This window comes from Acromyrmex echinatior, chromosome 4, assembly GCF_024713525.1.
Source record: "Acromyrmex echinatior isolate Ae372 chromosome 4, ASM2471352v2, whole genome shotgun sequence".
NCBI classification, from domain to species: Eukaryota; Metazoa; Arthropoda; class Insecta; order Hymenoptera; family Formicidae; genus Acromyrmex; species Acromyrmex echinatior.
The window spans coordinates 3,544,998-3,572,977 of NC_141855.1; the positions used below are offsets into that span (position 1 = coordinate 3,544,998).

At 31.3% G+C, this 27,980-nt stretch overlaps 1 protein-coding gene across 1 annotated transcript; it reads left to right on the forward strand.

Moving 5' to 3' along the window:
- RhoGAP102A (Rho GTPase activating protein at 102A) lies at window positions 1-27,472 on the forward strand. Its single transcript, XM_011054522.2, has 12 exons — window positions 1-2,992; window positions 9,529-9,685; window positions 13,312-13,431; window positions 19,863-20,050; window positions 21,403-21,618; window positions 22,354-22,504; window positions 22,754-22,944; window positions 23,731-23,960; window positions 24,083-24,185; window positions 24,525-24,852; window positions 25,368-25,656; window positions 26,369-27,472. The coding sequence occupies exons 1-12, from the start codon at window positions 1,061-1,063 to the stop codon at window positions 26,703-26,705; spliced, it is 4,242 nt and encodes a 1,413-aa protein (XP_011052824.2). The 5' UTR covers window positions 1-1,060; the 3' UTR covers window positions 26,706-27,472.
- The last annotated feature ends 508 nt before the right edge of the window (window positions 27,473-27,980 follow it).

The window sequence follows — 27,980 nt, forward strand, 5'->3', positions numbered from 1 at the left end:
CGAGAAACACTAGTAGCCGTGGAATGGTACGCCACCAAAAAGCGCTGGTATTTGGCAAAGCGTGACTACACAATATCACGTCATCATCATTGCACCTCCGCAGCTCTGGTCTGCAACAAGTCCAGGTAGAGAGGCCATAGCAACTTCTATATCTCTTCTTCAATCTAGTCCATTGCTGTCGTCTCTGCAGCATCCATCCTCTCTTATGCTTACCGCTTGTTCGTTCGCGTTTCCGCACGCAAGTGAGATGGAAGGGGTGAGAAGAGGCAAAGACGCTTTTAGACACAGAGCGTCCACGAGTGTCGCGACGCCTTGAGAAGCAGTAGTCGCGTATCTTAGCTTCCACCTTGCCGGCTCATACGTGTAACGTTTGCGATTTCAACGTCTATAAACGAACGTCGAGACGTCATATTGTTTTACACGCATCGTCTCTTACAATATCTTCTGTAAGACTTCGCTACTTGAAGAGATAGTTTCGTAAGGCACACGACAATGAAGAAATTTGTTTGGAGTGTCTTTTTAATTCCTACTTTCTAAATAAGATTGATTAGTATTGGATCTCATTAGCAAACCGCTACTGATCGTGGAAATTACTGTTGGATTGTACCTACATCGTGTAATAGAAATAAGCGACTTCTCGTTAACCCAAATTTCATTCGCTGAAGTCAATCGCGCTTGGTTTTCGATCTAGTTGCCGTTTTTACAGCAATAGCAGAATTATTATCGTCCAAGAAATCACGTCATCGTCTTGCCTTACTATTCCCGATCGGTTTTATAAGTTTTCCTTCAATGCTAAAGTGATCAAGTAAGGTGGTATATGTGTCCTGTGTAAAGCGTATTTGTTTCACTTGATATGTTCTGCAGTCAAAAGTGAAGTGATGGATGATTGTGATTGAAAGGAAAAAAAAGAGCATTTATATCTCTCACTGGTATGGTAAAGTAATTGTAATAGGGTAGTGGACGGCTAACCGTCCGCGAACTATCCCTATCGTGCACGATATCAGAAAGACACAATTCCGCGAAGGTGGTTCGCGTGGCGAAACGGGATAAGGACGCGACGATGGCAGAGCGTCCCGATGGAGGCAGGAGACGCTCGCGTCGCGATAGTGCGGACTCGATACGCGGGACACAGCTTGCGTCCAAAGATCGCAGGACCAAAAGGTCCAGCAAACCCGTCAAGGAGCGATGGCTGCTCACCAGAAAGACATGGCGATACATGGCCGATGCCGGCAGACGTCTCATCCCCGATGGTACTCACAATCGGCCAGAAGACATACCAAAGATCGAGCAATACTTTCAAGAGGTATGCCAGAAAGAACCGCGTTTTCTGCTTTGGAGGAAGGCCTCGTATCCTGGTAGTCTGAACTTTCGCGCTCAGCGACGTCGCAGACAGACTAAAGGTGGCAGCTGTCGAACTCAGGCTAGCTCGGCTGATGAGGCCGATGACGCCAGAAGCTCGCCGCAGAGTTTCGTTCTTTCCGCAACCACGTCTGGCACATTTGATCTGGCAAAGGCAAAAAAAGAGTGGTTGCTGACGTCAGGCGGTAGCAACGGTGGCGATGGTAGTAGCGACGGCGGTGGCGGTGACGGCGATGGCGGCAGCACGCCATCAAGTCCGATAACGCGTCGTAAGACATTTCAGGAAGATACCGAGGCCAAGGAATTGGCTGACATGCTACAGAAGTACCTGAACATGCATGGTAACACTGTAGCTAATCCGGCGAGGACGGTTATCAAGTCACAGGATACAATCGAACAGATGGAAGGGAAAGAACCCTTTGACTATCGTAGTCTAATAGATAAGCTGCAACAGCATTTAAATACGATTGTAGCTCAGGCTAAACGTGAGAAAGTTTTTCTCAGTCAAAGTACTTCTAGCAGGAAAGACATAGTTCCGGAATCCATGTTGCCATATCAGGGTGATTACGTTCATAAATCGCTAATGGAGACGCTCAGTCGTTACTATGGCAAATCGTCTTCCCGAGAACATGTTATATCCGATATTTTGACAGATCGAAAGCTCCTCGAAAAACTTTATTTCGATCTGAGATGCACTAGAGGCTTTCGAGGACCCCGAGCGACCGGTGCATACACGTCGCCGTCATCTCGGTGGTGGGCTCACGAGAGAAGTAGACCTACTAAAGAATCTAATCAATCACCTAGAAGAGACCTAATTTCACTACCGCCTCTAATCGCTATCCAAGGACCTAGCACCGATCGAAGTTTTCTCGATAATGGTGTGCAAACCGATCCGGTTTCTCAAAGTGTCCTTGACATGTATTTATTGGAGAAGGAAAAAGAAGAATCCTCGCAAAAGGAACAGATGTCGCATAGATCCAGCGGACGAAGATGTAGTAGCGTTGACAATGACGACGTGTCACCGTCCGTGAGTGACACCATCAAGAGGTATCTGCGAATGGCGAGGAAGAAATCGATGGACGCAGACAAGATCGACCGATTTAAGCGGGTCAATTATGATCGGAATTTACGGAATATCAAAGCCAAGGGTGAGATTACCAAGCCTGGCGATGACGACGGCAATAACAAGGGCTGCCAGACAGAAGATAATTGGATGGTGCATTATCGCGAAATGTCTTTTTTCAGTCCCGGAGAAATTCCGTCCGAGAATTTATCGGATGCTGACACAACGACATCTCCGCCTGTCAGCAGAAATGCTAGTTCTAGAAGCAGCATCGACGCCGGCCTCGGTTCCGAAGAGGCTTCCACTCCCGTTAAACATCCCCATCACCATCAGTCCTTCCTTTCCCATCTCTTGCATGGTTCCAATACGCATAAGCCGCATTCGGCACCCGGTTCGCCGGCACTTACGTCATCGTCCCCCAATTCCGCAGGTGGCACAGCGATGCAGAAGAGCAAATCCTCGAGTAATGTGGTGCATCACGGCAGCCGGCTGGTGGCAAAGAAAATTTGGCGATCCAGGAGCAAGAGCACATCGAGGGTGTCGCATCAACCGTCCGTGTGGACACCTCAGGTGAGTCTTCTTCCACTTGTATATAATATTAAGTTGTATAATCATGGCAAAGAGGTTAAAGAAATTTATATCAAAATTTTTTATTTTTTAAAAGATCTTTCTTGAGAGATTAATTTCATTTATATTATATAATAACACACTTTTCGACAAAATACGATCTTTTTTTGAATGCCAAAACAAAAAGCAAGAATAGTTTGTTTGCATAAAAACTAATAAGTTTTTTATAGGTTTTTGTAGAATTCGTTTTCCTAATTGTTCCATCACGACATAAATTTGAAAAATTTATAATTGAAGTTGCAAAAATGAGATATTTTGTACATATTTTGTCATATTATAATTATGACATGTGACAAGAGATTATATTGTAATTATGATATATAACAAGAGATGTTGGAGAAGTTTTATTACAATTAAAATTAAATATATCGTTAGATCTTTCAGCTTCTTCAAAAGAATTTTTTTTAATATAATGTTTATATTATAACTTATAATTATTATAATATATTATAATTTATAATATGTTATAATTTAACACATATATGTATGTGTATCTAAAACTATTTCAATTGAAATGAATATATTTAAAAAAATAGTTTGCATAAATTGTTAAAATTGTTATCTCCTTTGTAAAATTTTTATTTATTGACAATGAATGGTAATAATTATTTTGTAAATGTAGAATTGTGTGTAGAATTTTCTTTGCCATTTGTAATAAACTGCGACAGCTGAAAGGAGAAATGTGTATGAATTGCGTTCTGAAAATTATATTAAATGTATGTTATAGACTTTCTAATAAACTATAGCGAGCGCATTCTTTGGCGTCTCTGCGAGATTAGCAAAAAGTTTAAAAAAAAGGAACAGTAGGATATCATGAATTTGGCATAGATCTACATTTTCGTAATGGCAATTTTTGGCGGTGGAACCCGTGAGGCTCTATGCGAAACAGGAATATCGTTTGAAAGAGTAAGAATAAAATTCTGAATTATAAGGGTGTCGAAATTGAAATTGATGATATTTTTGGAAAAAGTGTTATTCTTAATTTAATTGCGATATATGAAATATTTGCAGTTACAATGCACAAATATCTTTCATAAACTTGATGAATAATTTTGCGTCCATGCCCTCTTTTTCCTTTCTCTCTCTCTCTCTCTCTCACACACACACACACACACACACACACACACACACACACACACACACACACAGAGAGAGAGAGAGAGAGAGAGAGAGAGAGAGTCTTTTTTCATCTTTCTCTTCCTCACCCCCTCATTCTCCATTTGTTTGCGATATAAATACAGAAAGGTTGCCGATACCGATGTATTACTTTGTTTTTAGACAATATTTCTTAAACAAAAATTTAAAATGAAACTTTAGAAGCATAAATACAGACTAGAAAGTATCGTCTATCAGACGATACATAGAAGTTTTTAATATAATGTTTGCAATTTTGCAATAATTAACTTTTTTATAAGATAAGCAAAAATGAACGTCTCATAAAATGGGCCCTAAACACAGTAGGCAATAATGTCGCATATTCCTATTAGTTTTTTTTTTATAAGAGTCGTCTGTACAAAGCACCTAAAAGTGAATATATGTATATAAGACTTTTTAAAATCTTTTTATTTCGATAAAAACATTAATCTAATATTAATCTAACGATAAAGCGTTACACGTCTTCAGATGTTTCTAATTAAATTTGGAGGGATTATTATGTATATAATATTTTAGATTAATTATTTGTTGAAAGACCGATAGTAACGGCGTGCAATCATAATTTCTAAAATAAATTTATTTATAAAAAATAGCATATAGAGAGTGTAACTAAAATAAGGTAAGAAACTTCGGGGCCAAGTTCTCTAAAACTGAAAAAAAGATTTATATGAGCATATATAATATTCTTGAGACTTCCACGGGTGCTTTCTATATAAAGATTATGCGTTTCACGGGTTTCCTCCGTGTCCAGATCCATTCTGAAATGCCAACGTTTCATATTCAGTATCAGCTGCTCCTCGCCCTGATGAAGTGGACTGTTTCACGAAACGTTGGCATTTCAAGAATGGATCTGGACACGGAGGAAACCCGCGAAACGCATAATCTTTATATGAACATATATATTCGCAAACTGATTTGAAATACACCTCAAAATATTTATTTATTAATAGGAGAATATAAAAATTATGTTTATTATTATTTGATATTATTTATTTTCAATTTTTAATTATAACAAATGTTCGAAGTGTCTGCTATTTCATTCAATACACGCTTGGACACACCGAATCAGGGACTGTTGCATTGTTTCAAAGATCTCGGAGCAATTGGTGTCACAGTGCATCGAAGATACATTAGCGTAGCATATCTTCATTGGCGATTGAAACTTTATAAATTAAGAACTTTAAGTGTCCCCACAGATAAAAATCTACAGGACTTAGAACAGGGAATATCGTAACGACCATAACACTTAAACATTTTGAGCTACATTTCAGTAATAATGGATTTACAGGCATGTGTTTATATGAACCTTTTCATGTGTACTTGGCTCCGAAGCTTGTGACTTTATTTACACCCTTGGGTAATTGTGTGTAAATGGCGGGATTTCCATGGCCGACACAATCGAGACAATGTGGCCTCTATCTTTTATTTAAATGAGCCGCGGATCTTGAGGAGCGTAGGTGATGTTAACTTATACAAGATTGAACGTAACTTAACTTTAATAAAATATTTAAGAGACTATTGGGCAATGTTTAGTATTGCATGGCAGAGCGAGAAGTACTCTCTCGATTGTACAAAGAAAGTAACAAGAGGCTGAAAGCATTATTGGAGACATCTAGCAACCCGAGAATCTACGAATATTCACGAGTATTCCCTGAATTCAATAAACGTTACTGGCGAACATGAGTCAGCGCGATTATAATGAGATAATTCGAAACACTGGATATGTATTATTTAACATTGAACTTTGATTGAAGTTGACCCTATTTAGGTATGTACTCACATAAACAGTCTTGTTTCCAATCTTATTAAGATTAAGTTAACTTATGAACTGCCTTATACACATGATCAATGCCCCAATGCTTTTATATGCCTTCTTATTCCTTCTTATATTTTTTTCGATAAGCATGTAACTTCAGGTGTAAAGATATTAATGATCACATATTATAAACAGGTGTATTAATTTATGCTGCACTGCAATTTTATATTTAAAATCATATTATAAAAAAAGAAGAAATGAAATAAAACAGAGGAAATCATAAATGTTAAATATATTATCAATAATATAGCTAATATTATTTAAAACTATGCAATTTGCAAAAAAAATAATAAGAATTTTATTTTCGTATTTGTAAAATTCGCTTTTAGCTAATTTAATGTAGAAACAAATTTTACACACACACATACACACACACACACAATACATGAATTATAAATTTTTATTTCTTCAATTATCTAAATAGATTATTTTTATCAGTATTAATATTAATAAAATGTTAATATTTAATTTTAGAAACAAGGGGATATTTTTAAGAGATTTATGTCAGTCCGATGACTTTCCTTTACATATTAAAAACATCATTTTGTAAAAATAAATTTAGAAACAACCTATTATTCGCATATTTCACACAATGACGTATTATTCATTTCTTTCCTGTCACCTTTAACATGAGAAAAGTTCCTAATGCGTGATTTATATTTTTTCTCTCTCTCTCTCTCTCTCTCTCACACACACACACACACACACACACACAACAGATATCCAAAAAGATGTGTATGCTCTCTTATTTATTAAATATTTAAATATACATTATAAATTAGCTTACAAAAAACTTTTTCATAGCATTATAAAAATGTGACTCTCTGTTTTTTGGCGTAACATTTTATAATGATAAATATCTTGATATAAATTTGAAGACAATTTTTTTCACATGTACATATGTTTAGCTTTATTTTAAAAATATAACTTAAATTATGCTTTTTGAATATCTTTCTTAAAGTTTATAGTTTACAAAATATACTTCTTCTATGACAAGATTCATACGTAAATATATATTGTATTCGATAATTATGTGATTCACGCTTCTTTCCTTTCTCCTTTACTTCCTCATCCTTTAATTAAAGTGTTTAGGCGTGTGAGGGATGCAAAAGAAGAAAATGTAAGAGAGGAAAAAGGGGGTCGACCTTGCGGCAGACATTCTCGTTAAATGGTAAGCACGATAACCAATTTAGGGCCTCGGAATTTTGCTGGCGCCGCCAGAAATAGTCAGCTAACGTGCGCGCGCGTGAGCGCGTAGCGATGTGTATAACTATACTTAAACCTTGCCGCTATTACTACTTGGATATACCTATACACACTGAAATCAAAGTCTATTACACGCCACTGGCGCGTCCATGTTGTTCTCATGTTGCATTTCTTCGTTATTTCAACGAATAATACATCAAGGAATTGCAAAAGGAAAAGAAAAATTGTCTCTTGCAATATGGAAAATTAAATTTATTTAGGTCATCAAATTATCTCGTTCAATGTTGCAACCAGAATTAATTTCTTCTTAAAGAAGAAATATTATTGAACTTCTGACATAATTAATAGTTAAATATTTTCAAATCATTTTTATACATAGGACATATAAAAATGTATTTATAAAATTTAGAAATATCTATATATAACTATTATTTTTTTATATATTAATATTATTTTTTTATCTTATAAAAAATATTATTAATAGTAGACATACTTTGAATAAAACAACATCTCTAATTTAATGATTTTATCTCTAATTAAATGATTTTGTTTCTTCATTTGAATCTATACTCTTATAAGTTTATATTTAAGGATTATTAAAATTACAATTTGTTAAAATTTCTCCTTCTTTGTTGGTTGCTTACAATTTAAAAATCATACAAAAAAAGTTATTCATGTAAAACTTAAAAACTTTCTACTAAAAAAATTATCTTATATTATTTAACGTTACGTTCTGAGCACAAAAAATATTGCTTTCTTCACGAAATTTGCTTAGTACTATAATTTTATATAAAGAAATATCACTAATGAAATAATGATATTATATGAAAAAAAAATCTGTTGTAATGTTACAATGTCTCATCTAATTTTTTTGTGATTAATTAAATAAAAGATGAATTAAAAAACAAGAAAACATTTCGGTCGGACAAAAGTCAACAGTGCTATAGTAAAATTAAATTGATATTGTTTAAAACTAAGCTACTAGCATTTGCAGAAGGTATCATGTCCCTTCTTCATCTTTATACAGTTTTGTTAGATCTTCTCTCATGCTACGAATATATCGAGTTTTTCCCCATATTTTGCATACAAAGTTCTCCGTAAACATTAACAAACCTTCGAAATATACAAAAGGTGATCAGCAACAATTTTCTCTGTATGATTATAATAAGCAGGTCGCGAACTTTTTTATTATAATTTTCTTTTCGTGTGTATATATATATATATATATATATATATATATATATATATTTTTTTTATTCTTCTATATACTCTTTCATATATTTTCATATATTCTTAAAAGTCATTGAATATATTTATAAAAAGAATAAACAAATTGTTTTTAAAAATTACATTCTAACCGTACTAATAATAGTATATATAATAATTACAGAATTTTTTAAGATATTTAATCTAAAATTTATAAAAATATAGAGATAATATAAATATAAATTAAATTTTATAAAACATTCATTTTAATTTTCCATCAGTTATAAATTATATAATAAATATAGAAAATGATATCATATCGTATATTATATCGCAATGTTAAACAAAAAGAATTTAATCTGCATTTGTATTAAAATAATTGTATGCGTTATATATCCACCCACATGTATCAACATGACTATTTTTAGTAATATTAATCGAGATAAAGCACGTCTTGGCTATTTCCATTTTGCGTACGACTGTGGTGACGTTAGCGAAATAAATAGTAACTTAACAGGTGGAAAATGTTTGAAATTTGATGCTGATGAAACGTATAAGCATATCGCTGATTTTTGTTGCTGTAGTTTTATTTTATCGAACATTGACATTGTATCTTGCAATATTTTACGTTATATTATATTACATTCTATACTCCTTAGTCTTGCAATTTTACTTTTTACAACAAGATAACATAATGTGTGATGGCATCTATTACATTATGTGGTAAATTGCCAAGTATACAGATATATAATTTATTTCGTTTCCTTTATATTTTCTCATATACGTGTTCTTTTTACTAATAATTCAGCATTATTTATCAAAGACTATTCGCTTATTTTATTTTATACCATTAATATTTTCAATATTTAAAAGGAAAGTTAATTGCAAAGTTATTATAGATATTTTATTCACAACAGAATAGTTAAATAAAAATGGAATTCATAAATCACATTTGAAATATACAGCTAAGTTTTATTTATTCTCATATTGCAAAATTATTGTCGTAATGTATCAATATTGTATTAAATATATTTATTATGACTGACTAGTAAGTTCTAAGTTAACTAGAGAATGCACCATTTCTTTTCTGTTACAGGGAAAATGTACATGGGCAGGCACAGGAAGTCGGCGTGTAACTCTACAGGACACATCGTTGCGAACATTATCCGATATCGAGAGGAAAGTTCTCTGCAAAGTAGCTGTAGCGAAACTTCAAGCACTTAATCTAGGTGTACATATTAGACCACCATGCGGTAAGTTTGTCTATCGAAAAAGCTTAATAAGAATTATGTGTGCAAAAATTTTAAATTTAAATAATAATTTAAACAGCAATATTAACAGTAAAATTAATAAGCAAATTTGTGTGTAATTAATCATGAATTAACTAGCGTATAGTAACGCACCAAATTTCTTATCAATGTGTCAAAATTACTTGACAATTACAGTTTTACTTTTTCCCAGTCAAAAAGCTTAAATTGCTTAAACAGTAAGAAAATAAAGCAAATACATAAATATATTTGTAATTCGCATACAATTATCTTTAAAATGATATATAACATATTATACTTACACTTCGATTAAAATTACTGAAAATTGTGAAAATAAAAAATATGAGATGTAAAATGACATTAAACATTTCTTATCACAATTGATCACAGCTCTTAACACAAATTGTTCAATCAATCAGGTGGAATCTTTCATTTTATGTTTGATACTATAGTATAACTATTTATCAGAAATATTTAATAGTTTTTCAGATATCCATATGTGGCCATGTTAGATGATTATTATCCAAATATATCTTATATATTTTTAAAAATTGCCTTTAGCTATTTTCGAATAACATTTACAATCTTCCTGAACATTCCATATCTGCGTTCCATTACTCGCAAATCCTAAGGAATTCCTCTAGCACATGCAATTTCATTAAAGCCATCTGCGTTAGTCCGTGGAATATAGTTGTTTTGGAACGAAGGAAAAAGAAAAGAGGAAACTACGTCCAACGAAATTCCCGGCGTATTTAAGCGTATCGTTCCCGCTAGGTTTTATTTAACAAACAACGATGAGAGTTATGAATTTCTCAAATGCTTTTGTATGCCCTATAGAATCGAATCCTTATGCTTTCTCGTTTTCAACGCCTTTATATACGATGTAAGCTATACGTGATGTAAAGCTTCTTTCTTTCAACAAATTCACACTTCCAGCGTTACATAAATTTCTTTAGCTATTGTATTTCCTTATATTTTTATACTCAAAGTAATTTTTCTTGTCAAAATTAGGAAAACTATTATGTTTTGAAATGAATTCCTTATTAATCTTAATATAAGTTGAAGATAAAATAATTATTTTTAAAAAGAAAAGTTTTTATTCATTTTTTTATTAGATAACTCTGCAGGATTAGTTGATTTTTATAACAATGTACTTAAATGTTATATAAGACAATTTTTTTTTTTTTGAGAACTTGAGCTTCCGATTGACTTATTAGGAGTAGATATAAAGATAAAAATCTTAGAATTTTTTCTCGCATGTGTATTTAAGATTTGATTGCACCAACGTTACTTTGACTTTAAAATTCTGTCTCGTTTTAAAGCTGAAAGAGAGAGAGAGAGAGAGAGAGAGAGAGAGAGAGAGAGAGAGAGAGAGAGAGAGAGAGAAATAAAGAGAATTTTAAGTCTCGCTTAAAGTCAATGTTTGGTGCAACCGGGCCTAAGATATTACTTCAAAATCTATCGCAAAAGACATGTCATCATTCGGCTGTTTCGTTTGAACTCTAAATGATTGACGTGTTTATAACCGCAAGTGTTCGCCTACAGTGGAGTAGTCATCACAATTCTGATGTCGCTTCTTTCGTGACTTTTATTTGTGATAACATGCGAACGAAAGAATTTGAATGTAATTAAAATTTTGTAATACGAGAAAATAGAATCAAAGAATAGAAAATTATTTTTTTTTTTAATAACTCGTTATCTCTCTCGTTTTTGTTATTTTAAATTAAAAAAGCAATTATTTAAAAGCTGTTATGTTACTTGATAAGTAAGTTTTTCATTATTTTTTTAAATGCTAAAACAACATCAGTTTAAGTAAATAATTTAATTTTGTAATATTTTTTGTTAAAATTTTAATGAAAATAATAAAAGTTTTTATCACATATTTACAAGATCACAAAAAATTTAAAAAGAAAAAATTTTTAAATGCTCAAAATATAAGTTTGAAAATAACTTTAAAGGAAAATTGACAGTGTTCAAATTTATCCTTCATATTTCTTAGGTTTTCTCTAAGTTTTAAGTATTTTTTTTTAATTTTCTAAAGTAAAGTTTTCCAAGGGAAATATGAACGCGTTTTATATCACGAACCAGTAAGAAATAAGAATACTGGTAAAGTCCATTTTTAGTAATAATAAATTCACGCTTATATTACTACTTTTCCAAAGAAAAAAAATTTAGTTTTATATACAGCATCTCATGTTCGATATTTATAGTCCGTTCTTATTTCAAGATCGTCTTAAATAATATCTTAAAATATTAAAATACACGATTATCCAGTTGGTTCATCTTAAGTACTTAAGATCTTCGTAAATATAAGAATCGACTATGTATATTGGCTCTTGTCTACAAGTGCTTAAAATAAATGACAGTACAAATTATACAAATTGTTCGCGGAGATAGCGCTAAAAACACAATGATAACTGCTAATGGTAGCGTTGTTCGTCAAAACTGCACGCTATTAACGCTATTTCTTTCGAGGTAGCGTTATAGCGTTTGCAAGCACAGTTACGTATAGGTCACTATATATGAGTCAAATGTCGTTTCCATTATAACCATTATAAATTACACAGTTCCCTGTGGATTCAAATTAAACCACTGAAGAAAAGTAGTGAATGAAGTTTAAAAAAAAACGACGACAACAGCGAGGAGAAGTTAAAGATTGTTCCAAGTATATACTGGATGAAAAAAGTCTAATCGAGATTCTATGATATACTTCATTGATATCAAATAATTTTTTTAATATTTTACATATTAATTCAACTTTTCAAAGTTGAACATTTAAGATTCAACATTAATTCAAATCCTTGTAAGTCAAATTTTTTTCAGCCAAAATTGATGCGTTGTTCACGTTAGATAATCGTTTAAAACGAGCGAGAAATTAAACAATTGCCGCGTACAAAAATAAAAAAAAAATGATTTTCGTGCAAAATTACAGATATAATTTTTTTATTGATATTAATGTACAATTTTTTGTCTGTCTATTCCAGTACACTTTAATCATTTTTATACAACTGTATGCTTTGTAGAAGCATAGAAATAATTACAACAATGATTAAGTTTGAATTTTGTTCCATTTATATAAAAAAATCAGATAATTTATAAAAATTAAACATTTTATAAACATGTTATTTATTTATGAAAAATAAACCATCTCCAAATATAATAAATCTTTCCTTAAAAATTGTTAGACTGTTACGCATGTTATTATTTTGATAGACATAAAATAAAATATATAATTTTATATTTTTGGTTTTCGGCTATGAACCAGTGGGCCGTAGAAAATTAATTGGTGGGCTGCATGCGGCCCACGAGCTGCAGGTTGCGTATCACTGACGTAAAATATAGAAATAATTAGAAATTCCTGTTATTTAATTATGGTATTTTTAAATCTTTTTTTCTTATTATTTATAATTGAAGATAAAAATTTTTAATTATTTCTTGCTTTTAGCTGAGACTTCTTTTAAAGAAATTGCTTTTTATGGTTATTATTCTGTCAAGAAAAAAACAGACGATGCTTTGATTTTATAAATTAATTGCATAAGATGTACGTTGTATTAAACCGAAGTATCTTGGAATATGAAATTTGTCAGGTCAATCTCTTTATTTTCTTTTAGAATCGCTCGGCACCGGGTCAGTGACCACGAATAAGCCAAAGAGACGGGCATATTTGCTAAAAAGGAAAGCTCTTACAACAGGCTTCTTCGACAACAAAGGGAAAGATGAGAAGGAAAAAGGTAGGTACAAAGTCCCAATTATTATTATTCCGCCGTCGGTTATCTTTGTCACATTGAGAACTGATCAAACATTGAGAATAAATGATTGCGTTATTCATATCGCGCCGACCGTATTTATCTCTTTCAATTAAAGGTCGTTTCGCGAACGAACAAGATATAAATTGCACAGGTATTATTCGAGACCTATGCGATTTATTTATAAAATAATCTCATAGAGACAAAGAATCGCGGTCATTAGGTCATGTTGAAACAAACGCATAGGTTCAACGAAACGTTGTGCCCGGTCAACGAGCTTACCTAACCATCTTAATGAGAATTTTAATATTTATGACATATAAAAAAAGTCACAAATGGAGCGTCTAAAGTTAGAATAAATCTTTTACATGACTTGCTGACACTGAGTTTTAATGATATCCGTTAGGAATACACTTTAATTGAATCAAATCCGTACGCTGACAGAAGTGTGAATGAATATATAATCGCGTGGCTAAAAATTATAGTTAGATCTATTTTTATAGTTATTACTGCTATAATGTTAATAATAATAATAATAATAATCTTATATGTACAGTTTTTTCAAATGTGGAAAAAATGTATTATTCATAATTTTAACTTTTAATATAGTAAAATATTAAAATACGAATAACAAATTAAAAAACTTCTTTTATAATAAATACAATCATAATTACGAATATAACTATTTTCTTAATATTCACTAACTATTTACATGGTAATAATAACTAAGAGTAAATAAAAATTAAAGAAAACATTTTTAAATAGTATGTGTGACTATATTAATTTTATATTTAATTATATTTTTAATTAAAAATTTATTACTTGTAAAAACTCACTAAGTCGCTCACTTACGAACAATAGGTACCAGAGAGACGCAACGGATTTCAATTTCTCTTAAAAAAAAAATTACTCAGCATAATAAAGCAGCATTGGGTTTGAATTTTGGAGACAAAAATAAATGAGAGGTATATCTCAACAACACAATTTTTAGTTCTGTACAAAAATTCAGTAACTTTATTCCTGGTTATCTATACATATAGAAATTTAAAATAAACTTAAAAAATATAGTACATAGTATTAATTATTTGTAATAAATGGTTAATATTACTGTATTTTCTTAATTCATGTAATTTACTTATTCTTATTATAATAAATAGTTGAAGCATTTTTTTTAAATTTATTCCCTAAAACTTTTAAACTAAATCTCTTTCTGTAGAGTGAATTAAATCTCACTTTTACAGATTGAAAATTGATCCTCTCTTTTTCAAGACTGACTTAATTATTATTCTTTAAAGTCATTCCGCTCCAATAAATTTAGAAAGTAATATAATGTCTAGTATAAGATTCTTAAAATTCTTAACATTACTTATTTATGTATAATACGTAACATATAATATTTATAGAATAAAGTAAAATTGCGAAAATAAGATGAATTTACTTCACAAGTGATAGTCCGTGCAAGAATTGTACATAATGTATGTATTATTGTACATAATATAATTAAAAGAGTTTCTCGACGGATGTTTAGATAAACAAAGAAAGTAACTTTCTCGCGTATATAATACTTTTTCTTATTTTTCTTACTTTGCAAACTATCGAAATTTATTTTCATACATATAATTAAACTAATTTTATATTTTCTTTTTACTTCTTTCACATAAAATATCAGATTTTATTTTTTTATGGAATTATATATTTCTTCTCTGTATATGAATATATTATTTACTCAATTCTGAAATTTTGGGAATGTAAAATATTGAAACGTGTGAATCATTCTACTTATACAATAAAAATTTTGAAATTTGTCAAAATTGCATGAAACTAATGAGGAAATTTATTCAGTCAAATCAATAATTAAGACGTAAGTCGCAGTTTAATATATAGAAATCCACGTATTTAACAGGCATAATTTATGGCGCAATTATTTGTTTGGAGAATAACTAGTTCAGTTATTTTCAGACAGACGCAATAGAACGCTCGCCATTCGAAGGAGTGCTCTATCACTTGATACGTTTACGACATTCCTGCGCGTATTGTATGTATGTATATGCATACGATATACAGGGTGGTTACTAATTAAGTATTATAAAAAATTTTTAAGGATGATTTTTTACACAAATTTAAGACAAAAATTTCTCGTATGACAATATGTCTGAAACGATTTAAATCCAAAGATACAAGATGAAAATTGAAAGAAAAAAAATTTCAAAAGTCATTAGTGATATTTTGATGAAACTTTGTTTATAGTTACATCTTTACTTTACATCTTTACATTACTTAACAGTCACCCTGCGTACTTATTTTAATCTATATAGCTTAAAGATAAGTATTACTCTTGGGACAAATTTCTAATCTATTTTAATCGATTATTTGTAGTACCACTCGAGTTCCGAGCTAGGTCAGTACAAAAAATAAGTTAAGTAATCCCACTTGTAAACATATTTACTAGAAACACTTTTTGTCCTTTCAATTATGAATTTTTCTTTGGTAATTATTTATTTTAAGGGATATCAATGCCTTGACCTTGATATATGTTATCAAGGTCATGATTCTGAATAATTTTGTTTTAACAACTAAGTGGCGGTCTATTATAGTTTTCGAGATATTTAGTGTTAAAGTGCAATTTTAATAGTAAAAATCTTTTAGAAAATAAATTTCTAGATTTCATCCTTTCCATCCTATTTCTCTTCCCCTGTTTAGGAACAAAATGAGGTTTATAATTGTATTATAATATTATAACACAAATTTTTTTATTTAAAAATACAAATTCTCTGCTTTAAATCAAATTCTCTGCTTTAAAAACACAAAAATTATATAAGAAATAAATTGTGCTCGCCACATCAAAAAAATTTTGTTGAAACATAAATGAAGAATCTCTTGATTGATTAAGCCTTTTATTCTATTCTGTATGGATCTTACCTTTGAGAAAATGTAGCACTGTCGCGTCCATCTTGTGGCAGTGTTGTATATTGTGTTTGCGAGTAAACTTTATATCAATTTAATCTTACTTTAAAATGTAAAAGTGCTTTAAAGATTCTAACTACAAGAAATAATAAAATTGGTTGTTCTAAGGTTATATCAAAGTTAGTAATAAAATATTTTACAGGTTTTAGATTATTTTGGATTAACTTTTTGCACACTTTAAATTACCTCAAAATTTTTAAAGTAAATTTTTACCATTAAAAACCTGAACTTCATTTAAAATAAATTTTTCCAAGGATATAAGAATGAGTGATACACTACTATTTTTATTATTGCAGTACTACTGTAAGAAGATCGTATACATTTTCCATATTTATTAATTTAATATAAAATTTACTAAAATAAGATACATTGTTAGTAGCCCAATAATTCAATAACCGGAGCAAAAAATTCATGTACTTAATTATGTACAGACAGCAAAGGACAGTCGTATTAGCTTTAGCCGACCAGGCTGGTATGAGACACAATTTCGCCGGCTAAAATTAGTCACAGAGTGCTCGGTAGTGGTACATATTTCCGCATATATCAGGTTTATTTGTGGTTCACTCGCGTTGAGTACAAGTGCCCATGCGTAGGGACATCAGACGTCAATTTAAAGATTCTCTCACCGATAAAGCGAGGTCGCTCACTCTCCCTTTAACGTACCATTCGGATATCTTCCTCAAATGACTGCATGCATCGCGATTTACATGTAAGCCATATGAGCTAGAATTTTATCTCTAACGTGTATAAAAATGGAAATAGATATTTACTTGTCCTTGAGGTAAACGATGTTACTTTTAAGAGTAACTCCAATTTATTATACTTTTATAATAGGATAAAATATTATTAATAGATTATAAATATAATATAAAAAGATTGTTATAGATTTGTAATAACAAAAAAAAATTACAAAATATAAAAAAAAACAAAAAACGAAAAATGAACAAAGATAAAACAAATATCCTTATATACAATATAAAATAAGATATAAAAAACTCTCTCTCTCTCTCTCTCTCTCTCTCTCTCTCTCTCTCTCTCTCTCTCTCATACACATCTTATTAAACTAACAATGTTATTTAAACAATTATAATGTTCTCTATTATTTAATATTAATTCCATTTTATTACGATGTCTCAAATAATTGCAGTACGTACGAAACATTTGCTAATGTGCGTGCATGCGTGTATATACCTATATTAAAAGTTAAAGCTTTTAGGTTGTAATAGTCGACAAACAAATTATTTGACAATGTCACGTAAGTAATGTAGAAAATGCGTAAAGAATCACGATAATATAGTCAAATCAATCGTTCTTAAACGTAAAACAACGTGAGAATTTAAACCCATAAATTTCATTTTCAGAATACGTTAAATTAGCGATTCAAGTATACAGATAAACGAAGTTACATCTACGTATAAATATATCTATCAGGAAATGTCAATTACTTAAACGTGTGTGTGCAACAAGATACACTTAGGATATTTATACACGCAATGTTCGTATGCTCACACTCTGCGCGTCTAAATACGTACTCTACGTCTCTGGATTCATCGTACGGAGAGGTGATAAAGTGTTGACGATCGATGCCGATCGTTTCAACGCTTCCAAGAAGAGGCTCGCTCTCTTCATACATTGTAGTACGTAAAGTGCCTTATGCTCACGATCAAGAGGCATGTTTTAAAGTGAGAAAAACTGGAACGGCCCAGATCGCGGTCTATAATCAGACTGGTATAATAAAGACACGATTCATTTATACCTTTTGGTTTTCAGCTGATGGGTTTTCTTTGAGGAAGATATAAGCTAATAATCATGAAACTTCATTGTTCTCTCTTGATTGTTGTTACTTTGCGAATATTATTTTCTATTGATTTGTAAAAAATTGCATTGTCAATAAACAAGTGTTAGAAAAGCAAATTGTTAAATTTTCACGCGTGAGAGCATATACGTATCATCGTGTTTTAACCTATCAAATTCAACATGAGACTTCTACTTTAAAACTTTATAAATTGAGTCCTAATCAAAATTTTTGCGGCCTTAAAATTTTAATTAGACTCGAGTTATAAAGATTTAAAAGAATTTACAAAAGACTCTCTCCTGGGACTTAATGGGTTAAGATAAATGTAGAATAAAAGAACTCAACCAGAAGAGTAGTTATTTCATAAAGTTATTATTGCGAAAAGAATTCAATACCAAAAGTAAAACAGAATGAAATATTTTTACAGATAGCCGAAATATTATTTTAAAAATCCATTAAATCCATTGAATAATTGGCTGAACTTCCGAAAACAATCCACATCTGGTTGCTATGAATTTTGATAGAAATACTCTAAATTAAATGACGTCAAATGAATATTGTTAAATGGATTTCTATCGACAAAAAAATTTAATCCCAAAACTGTTTTGTTATAATGGGAAAATAGAGCATTATAATACATAGCTTTTTAATTTAAAAATGATTTTTGTTGTGAATATGACCATCAGTTTTTTATTTTAAATTCAGCAAAAATTAGAAAAAAAAAATCGCAAAGCTTAGGTAGGTCATATAACGTCCGGTTACCTTATGTATCAATTAGATCGCATGGCCCTTGGTGGGAACAAGGCTTGTTACAAACTTTAAATTATTTTGTTTTTATATTACAATCGATGAGCGAAACAGACATGGGCAAAGTCCTCGTCTGTCTTCGAATCACAACTATGCGTTCTCTGGAATACGTTCTTGGCGGCGATCTGAAAAGATGCTCAATAACTGGTAGGTTAAACGTTAATGCTAATTACTGTCACGTTGTACACGTCATTTCTACGCAGAGTCTGCTTCCTCGAGCGTCAGAAATCGAGTCGTTAAAATATTTCAAGCTATATTGGATTAGCGATATTAATACAGAAAATCTGGATGATAATAATAGCAATAGTAAGATTCGAATGGAATTACTGTATATACACTCGTCAACAAAATTATCGCAACATAAATTTATACCAAAATTTTGCATAACTTCAAGTAAGCATAACTCCATGAAAAATCGTATTTATGGTTCTTTTTTTATTCTCAAAGATAAAGTTTGTACTTTAAAAAGTACATTTTTTTATTTTTAATTTTAATTTCTGTTTTGTTAAAATACACTCCATTCGATGATGCAAAAAAACTACTCCAAAAATTATTGAGATATTTGTGTCTGCAGGTTTTTACGAGATAACTACCTCTACTCTCAAAAAAATCTGCATGCACATAACATAATAAATGTTAGTGACCAAAATTATACTGAACATGTTCATTAGACTTCCTACTACATGCGACGCCACTGTTGAAACAAAATATTCGATATAAACTTTCCGAGTATCGTATAACATAGTCATAAATTCAATATTGTAAAACATTGTTTAAACATAAATTTACTATATTAAAATTCTAAAAAAATTATACAAATTAAAAAGATTTTTATCGACCTTGCTTACAGACATTGCAGGTGGCCTGGTGTTTGGTATATCTCTGTCTCAGTGCATAGAGAATGATAGGATTACTAGAATTGCCGCTGGAGAGATCATTGATGTTGGTTGCTTAAGCAGGAGTAGCAGGCACGGAAGTAGGACCAGTTTTTCTAGCTTTATAGAAACTCCACCGACTGTAGCGGCAAAAACCGAAGAGGTAAGAAACTGATATCTAAAGAACAATCTCTAGTACAAATAAGAGATTCCTTTTTGTCTCTTCTATTCGTCTCGTATAAGCAATTATATACTTATTATGATTATTTCCTTAAATTCTAGAATAAATTATAGTGAATGATATTTGTTAATTCTTTTTCCTATTATTCAATATTTTTTATTATAATATAAAAAGATTTTATTTATATTTATTAAATGTACAGAATGTTCCATTTCGACATAAATAAAAACAAAATTCTTAATATATAGTGTAAAGAGCAGTCCTGAAGTTTTTTTTTATAAGGTAATAAACTCAGTGACTTCGAGTGTGCAGTGCATGTTATCTACCGGAAGTGCATATTATCTATGCAGAAGTTATCTACTTCTCGTATTAAGTCCAGTACCACATCCAGTACCACAACCGCTTAGTAGTAGTTCGAATTAGTTCTAAGCTTTAAATATTACAATATTTAAAATTATTAATTTATTTTAATTGGAAAAAGTTAAAAATAAATGATAACTAAAATTGTTTTATTCATCTTATATGATTTAAAAATATGAAGAAACATAAAAAATCCTATCTTACGATTTTGCAAAAATCAAAATAAGTATTTTAAATCGGAAAAATGTATAGTCTTTAATTGATCTCGTTTTCTTTAGCATCCTTACGTCAAATTATGTTCAACAAGAATGATCGATTGCTACATACGACATCGTGACGTAGAATACTCGTGCCGACGTCACGTGCGTCTCCCGCGTTCGAAGTGACATCATAGATCAGAGACGTAAATAGAAGGGAAACGAGATCGCTAATTTTAACTGCAGACTAATTAAGAATCTCAATTTTACATGACAAACTTATTCGTTATTCCTAAATAATAATAAAAATCCGCTAAAACATTTGAATATGAAATTCGCTTTTATACGATATGTGTATTATTTGTATAAATAAATTTATATGTCGTAAAATGAGGAGATAGACAACACACCTCTCATATTTTTGATATGATAGATTAGACGTTTAGATTAGACGCATAGATAGATTAGACGTTTAGTTTTATAAATCGCATTTAAAACTATATTTTGATAGCCTAGTATAAATATAGTTTATTTTTAAAATAAGTTATATATATTATACATCAGACAGATACATGTTTATGTTTTGAGACAATATATTGAATAAAATAATGCCTCTCCTTTTATTCTTCTTCTTCCCTCCTCTTCCTCCTCCTCCTTCTCTCTCTCTCTCTCTCTCTCTCTCTCTCTCTCTCTCTCTCTCATTCATTCACTCATATGGCTTTTTGTTTCTATCTATTATCTTTCTTGTACAAATTACATTTTCTTTTATCAAACTAGGGAGGATCTTCTGAGTCCCTGTCGTCAAAAGGTGGTGCTCTTACAGGAAGCGATTCCGGAGGGCTCGAATTGAACGACAGTGGTGGAGGATGCCTCGCCAGTGAATGGGACATGGTACCAGGTATCGTGAGGCAATGCATTAGGCATCTCGAGACCACTGGTCTTCGGACGTTAGGCGTGTTTCGCGTGTCACCCTCGAAAAAAAGGGTGAGGCAGGTATGATGTTTACTTTTAATAATAACAACATATATTTTCGTATTTATTATACTTTATCTTGGAAAAAATATTCGTAGCTAATTGTGTAACATGATTTTCTTTAATGCCAAAAGTATTATAAAACAATTAAGATTTATTTGTAAAATACAACATGCAATTAGATTTTTTTTCTGAACAGTGTTCTTTAAAATACCTACAATATAATTTTTATCACTACATTTTTATCTAAAAATAGAAAAGCACGTAAATAAATTTACATAAAAATTAAACATTTATGTTAACAAAAGGTAATTTAAATCACTGTTTTTGGGTTAATGTGAGCTTAAATTGGAAATTGGTTATACATTTAGATTTTTTTTAAACCTTAATCGCACGATATCGGATTTTCTCTTAATCTTCATATAATGATGTCTCATATCTCTTACAATTACCAGTGGAAATTAAATACTTATCAAAATAGAAATCGATTACTTCGACGACATAAAAATTAATAATAAGTAAATATTCAATAAAAGCGAGTGAGAGTATCCAAAACTTTATACCACACACACATACACGCACGCACACACGCATACATAAGTCTTGCTTTAAATCTACAATGATCTTTTTTTGTTTAAAGTATTTTTGTTTAAAATAATTTTAATTATATTGCATTTTCTTAAGTTAATAAATTTCTTCTGAAAAGATATATCTTTTATGTAAATTTTAAACGTGACATTTCTATAATTATTCCAGTTAAGAGAAGATTTTGATTGCGGTCGAGAGACAAAGATAGGTTCCGATCAATGTCCTCACGACGTAGCTACGCTTTTGAAGGAATATTTCCGTGATCTACCAGATCCTTTGCTTTGCAGAGATTTATATCAGGCCTTTGTGCACACTCAAAGTAAGCAAGAACTAGGTCTTAATGTGATATAAACTGCTGATAAGCGTTATTTACGTAACTCTTTTTTCATAATTCAGTTGTGACAAAAATTTTTGCATTGTAAAAATTTTACAGATTCAAAATATGCTAAGATGTCAATCATTTCCTGCCTATCTTTTTATACTTTACAATTTCAATGATGGATTTTCAATCCTTTAATTTTCGTATTCAGCAGAAGCGTGATAAACGAGCTAGTCAAATATTTTTCAGAAATCAGAAACAGGCGACTGCAGCAAGAAGCTTTGCAGCATCTCATTCAACTTTTACCTACACCCAATCGCGAAACTCTTTGGGTACTTCTGAATTTTTTAAGCGTTGTTGCGACGAACAGCGAGGATCAGAAGAACGAAACAGGAGAATGGATCTCAGGAAATAAAATGGACACGACGAATCTCGCGACTGTTAGTAATTAATAGCACTTTCCAACTGATTGATTTTTTTTTTATATTCTGTTCCAGTCCGTCACGAAAAAAACAATTTTGCTGAAGTATTTAAAAATTTAGACAGATACAAATTTGAAAACAATTTTGTTAATCAAAATAATGGGACGTTTAAGGTGGTTGCTGGAATGTCGAAATTTTTTATGTCGTTGCTCATCATGCTTAAATATATAAATAATTATTTTGATAGTCTAACAAAATTTTAGATCTGTGTCCAGTTTCAAGCAAATTTTCAAATATTTGAGCAATCATCCTTTCCGTATTAGGTTGCATATTGCATTTAATGACCTCTTTCTCTCTCTCTCTCTCTCTCTCTCTCTCTCTCTCTCTCTCTCTCTCTCTCTCTCTCTCTCTTTCCCCTCTCTGTGTTAAAATACTTAATAAGAGTTTTTTATTAGTCGAAATATGCGTCAACGAAATTCCAAACTGTATTCTCATATTTAAAATTTTTTTCCTAAAAATCTATTATTATAAAAGCGAAGTAGTTAAGTTAACATTAGTCAAGAAAATTTTTAACAAAAATAAACTTTTATTTTTTTCCACAGTCATTGCATAAAATTCTACAAATGTCAATAATAACATTATATCATGATGAATATTCGCGAAATATCTTAATAATTAATTAATTCTGATAAACGATATTGGCTACTATCAATCTGATACCGTTACAAAAAGGTCACATTAAATTAGGAATTAAAAATTATTTTGAGTTAGAGTGATGCACAAATTGAAAATGAGTTTTTGCAGGTGTTTGCGCCAAATATTTTGCATTGCGTGAAACCCGGTCAAATGAGGTCGGAGGTTTCATCGGAAAGAGCCGAGGAGAGAATAGATGTGATAAATGTTGTGCGAACACTTCTGGAACACACGGCGACATTATTCATGGTACCAGCGGCGCTATTGGACGAAGTATATCAGCATATGATGGATACTCATCCGGCGGAATTAGATATTGCCTTGTCTCGTCGCGTTGAAGAGTGAGCATCGAGCAATTGGACAATGCTATCAGAATTATGAAATAATATTCTTCATATATCTTTGCATAATTTAATAGGATATAGGTAAAGAAATGAAGCAAATTCTGTACATGTTTTTGCAGGCAAGGTGGAGATGAAGTAGACCCCTGTAGCGAGGCAGAGACATTCTCAGTTGAAGAGACACTGACCATGTCGACGAACACTGCGACAACGACGACGAGAAAGGTGCTATGAGATCATGCAATTGTTATCTGACATTTAATTTTAATATTGCGCGCATGCAAAGTTTGTTTCAAATAAATGTTTACTTTATAAAGATACGGCGATGTTAAAAGGTGATGTTAAACTAAAATTATTTTAAAAACACAAAATAAAATAATATTTACATGTAGATTAGCGTTAATATTAATTTAATTGACCCAATTATAATCAAATATAATTTTGGTATTCATCATTAAGGGATAATTAAAGCATTATTTAAAATATTGTTTATATAAACATTGTTTTATTATTTATTAATATGTTACGAATGTAGTGGAAAAAAAATCGTTTTCTTTGCTTCAGATGTGGACTAGAGAACAATGTTTACATCAAACCGCAGGTGTCGGCGGTGATATTGGACCAAAGCATCGACGGCCAAAGAAATCAGGAAGCCGAAGGAAGGAGGAGGGTAGAAGCAATAGTGTCGATAGCGGATCGAGCGAGGATCCGTCTGATCCTCGGCGAAAATCCTCACCGATAATAATTACCGCAAGTCTCACTATACCTATGTCCGACGCGTTCACCCTGAACCTCGACGACCCGGACATTCCGTACATCGAGGAAACACCAAAGCAACCGAGCGCTCCCCCGAGGCGACAAAGGCAAAGGTCCGTTTCCGGTTGCAGCGAAGGTTTGTATTGCATATCATTTAATATTGTTGTAAAAACATTTTAGATTTTTTAAACGAAAATAAATGTAAAACATCAAATATAGTTTTTAATTAAATTAGACACTCAAAAAATAAATTTATATGTCATTAAATTAATGTGTTATTTTAGCAATTAATTTTTAATTTTAATCAGTTTTAAAAAACACAAACAATAAATAACTTTATGATTTAATAATCATTAAGAGAAGGTATACAAAATGGATTCCGTTAAATAAACTATATAATTACAAAGAATTAAATGTATTAAGATAAAAAGATAAAAAGATTTTAAAAATAATTAAATGAGCTATTATAAAAGTTTACTATAAACAAACTTTAAACTCTATCCATACATACAGGAGACTGGAACAAAGCAACATATTTAGCTGCATACGTATTTAAATAATATACATATAATGAATCTCGCGATAAAATAATAATGAAATAAGCTAAATAGTGAAAGTGTCTATTTTAATTTAATATCTTTCTGCTTTCAGGGGGAAGACATGGAAGTGATAGTGCCGTGGGTTCCTCGGCAACTCTGTCGGGCGATCAAACATTAAGTTCCCCGCCTTCATGGGCGTCCTCACCTCCAGCTAGTCCCGACAGCGCGGTCACCGCCGTTTCATACATCCCAGATCAGCAAGCGGTTCTCCAGAGAGTCTCATTCACGACCTCGAGTGAGGTAAGGCAAGTGAACAGATCGACTGGTCAGCAGGAAACAAGTAGAAGTACAGCGGTGCCATATACGCCAAGCATCACTAGTATTGGCGGTGCAGTTTTGAGGTGAGTATTCTGTTGCTCTTCCTTTGCTCCTAGTTGCCCTTTGCTGCGGTTAATCCCTTTCCTCCCACTCTCTTTTAGTGTCTCTTTAAGTGGAACTTTTGTGTAAATCGCTAAAAAGAAGATAATTTTATTATTTTTATTTTTATTTTTTTAAAGAAATAATACAATGGATTTAAAAAAAAATTTTTTTGTATTTTATAACACATTTCCAAATATAGAAAAAAATTTTTTGTGTTAAAAAATAATTGATTTTATAAGACCCACAGATGTTGACGCGACCTTCTCATCAAAATTGAGAAAGATTACATTATATCTCTAAATAAATCAGTATAAATATTAAATATATTTGCATTAATTTTTAATATTTTTCATTACTCTTTATTAATTTTCTTTCATTGTTTTCAAAATTCATAGTACTTTAATATTAAAACTGAAATATTTATGCTGAAATATATTTTCAATAATGTCTTAGTCATTTTCTTTTCTTTTTTCAATGATTTCGTAATCAGCGATTTAATTCTACTAAGCCTACTATTGATCATGTATTACTGAATAAAGGAATAATACAAATGTAGAGCTAAAGTAATTCCGATTTTACATTAAAAAATCTTTTATTATATGTATGTCGTCCAGTAAATATCAAATTGTTCGTGAAAATTCTGCTATTAATATTTCATACGAATTAACGCGAACATGCGTTCGCATAATTCAGGTCCAAGACGGCAGATATCGAGAGAATGCTGCAGATCTCGCGGTCAGATTTTGAGCCCACGTGCCTGCAAACGAGCAAGAACTCATCAGTGACTTCCAGCGAGAGCAAGAAGTATACGAAGAGACGATATACGGATTCAAGGCATCAGACGCGGCATATACCTGATGCCGACACCCTGGCTGGGAAGACATCACTCAGCATGACATCCACGTCGACGATATTACCTTCCTCTTCCGCCTCAGTATCGACGCAGAAGCAACGCGTACCAACGCAACCAGTGTGGAAGAGACGAGAATTAATCTCCAGTGCTCCAAAGGATAAAGAAGGATACTTTTAATTTGTTATCTGCGATTACAATATCGAATCGAAATTTAAAATTTATTGTCGAAACGGTATTTTTGAGATTTTTCTAATTGCTGTTATGTATCGAATTATACGATCCATTCTATCGTATATTTTTTTAAATAAAACATCATTCTTTATTTAATAACATCAATCAAATTATATTTATTATATCGCTATCGCCTCACACACATGACAATTTTGAATTTTGATTCGATGAATAGGACAGTCACTGCCGATCAGGTGTGGCCTGGAAAAATGTTCCTTAATAAATGTTTCTCATAATCTTGAAAAATCGCGAGATATTCGTTGGTTCCTGTATTAGTGCCGTCCTCGTATTCTCGAAGGATCTCCATGACGAAATGCGCATTCTCGTTTCACGACGGGAGTTTTATCGACCCTTCGGACGAACCTTGACAAAGTTAAGATAACGGGTGATCGAAAAAACAAGAAAATTAGTGTGAAAAGTATTATTTTACTTTTCGCAATAAAAATATTAATTGTCGCTAGCTCGAGATCAGCCTAAAAATCGTTATCTCTCCGCTGTACTTACCTGATTGCAGTTGTCAACTGACGAGCGATGAGAAACTTGAAATTTATTTGTCCTTTCTAGTGTGTCTTCTCTATGACATAATTATTAATGTGAATAATTATTAACGTGAATTGTCATGAGAGACGCATGCGTTATATTATATTATCAGTGTCGTTAAGTTTTTTTTCTAGTGGCTGTAAGTTAATAAATAAAAGTTAATTTTTTTACTATTATCGTCTTATTTCAATATCGTCGCAAATCGAACTTATTTGATAAATAAGACTAAAAAACAGTAATAAATGATTTATTATTAAAGACAAAAAAATATTCGATTGTTCCAAATCCTTTTCCTAAATTATTATCAATGTTAATGTCATAAGGCATTTCCAATATATTTTCTAAATATATTATTTTTAAAAAATAAAATCAGTTTCTCATTAAATTATTACATCAGAGTTACACTATAAATATAGGAAAGATGGAATTATAAAATATATTGTATAACCTCACGAATCGAATATCTTTAAAAATGTCTGATAATTCTCTCAACAACACTCGTCGTGGGATATAAAATATATAATAGTCCGCGCAGAGCGAATTAAACTAAGTCGAAAACCTCTATTATTTTGCAAATTTCACAATATAATTAACAAGATATTAAATTCTAAAGATCAAATAAGCAAATAAAATCGCGTGCACGCGACGCATAAGCACTTTAAGATATCTTTCAAAATTCTT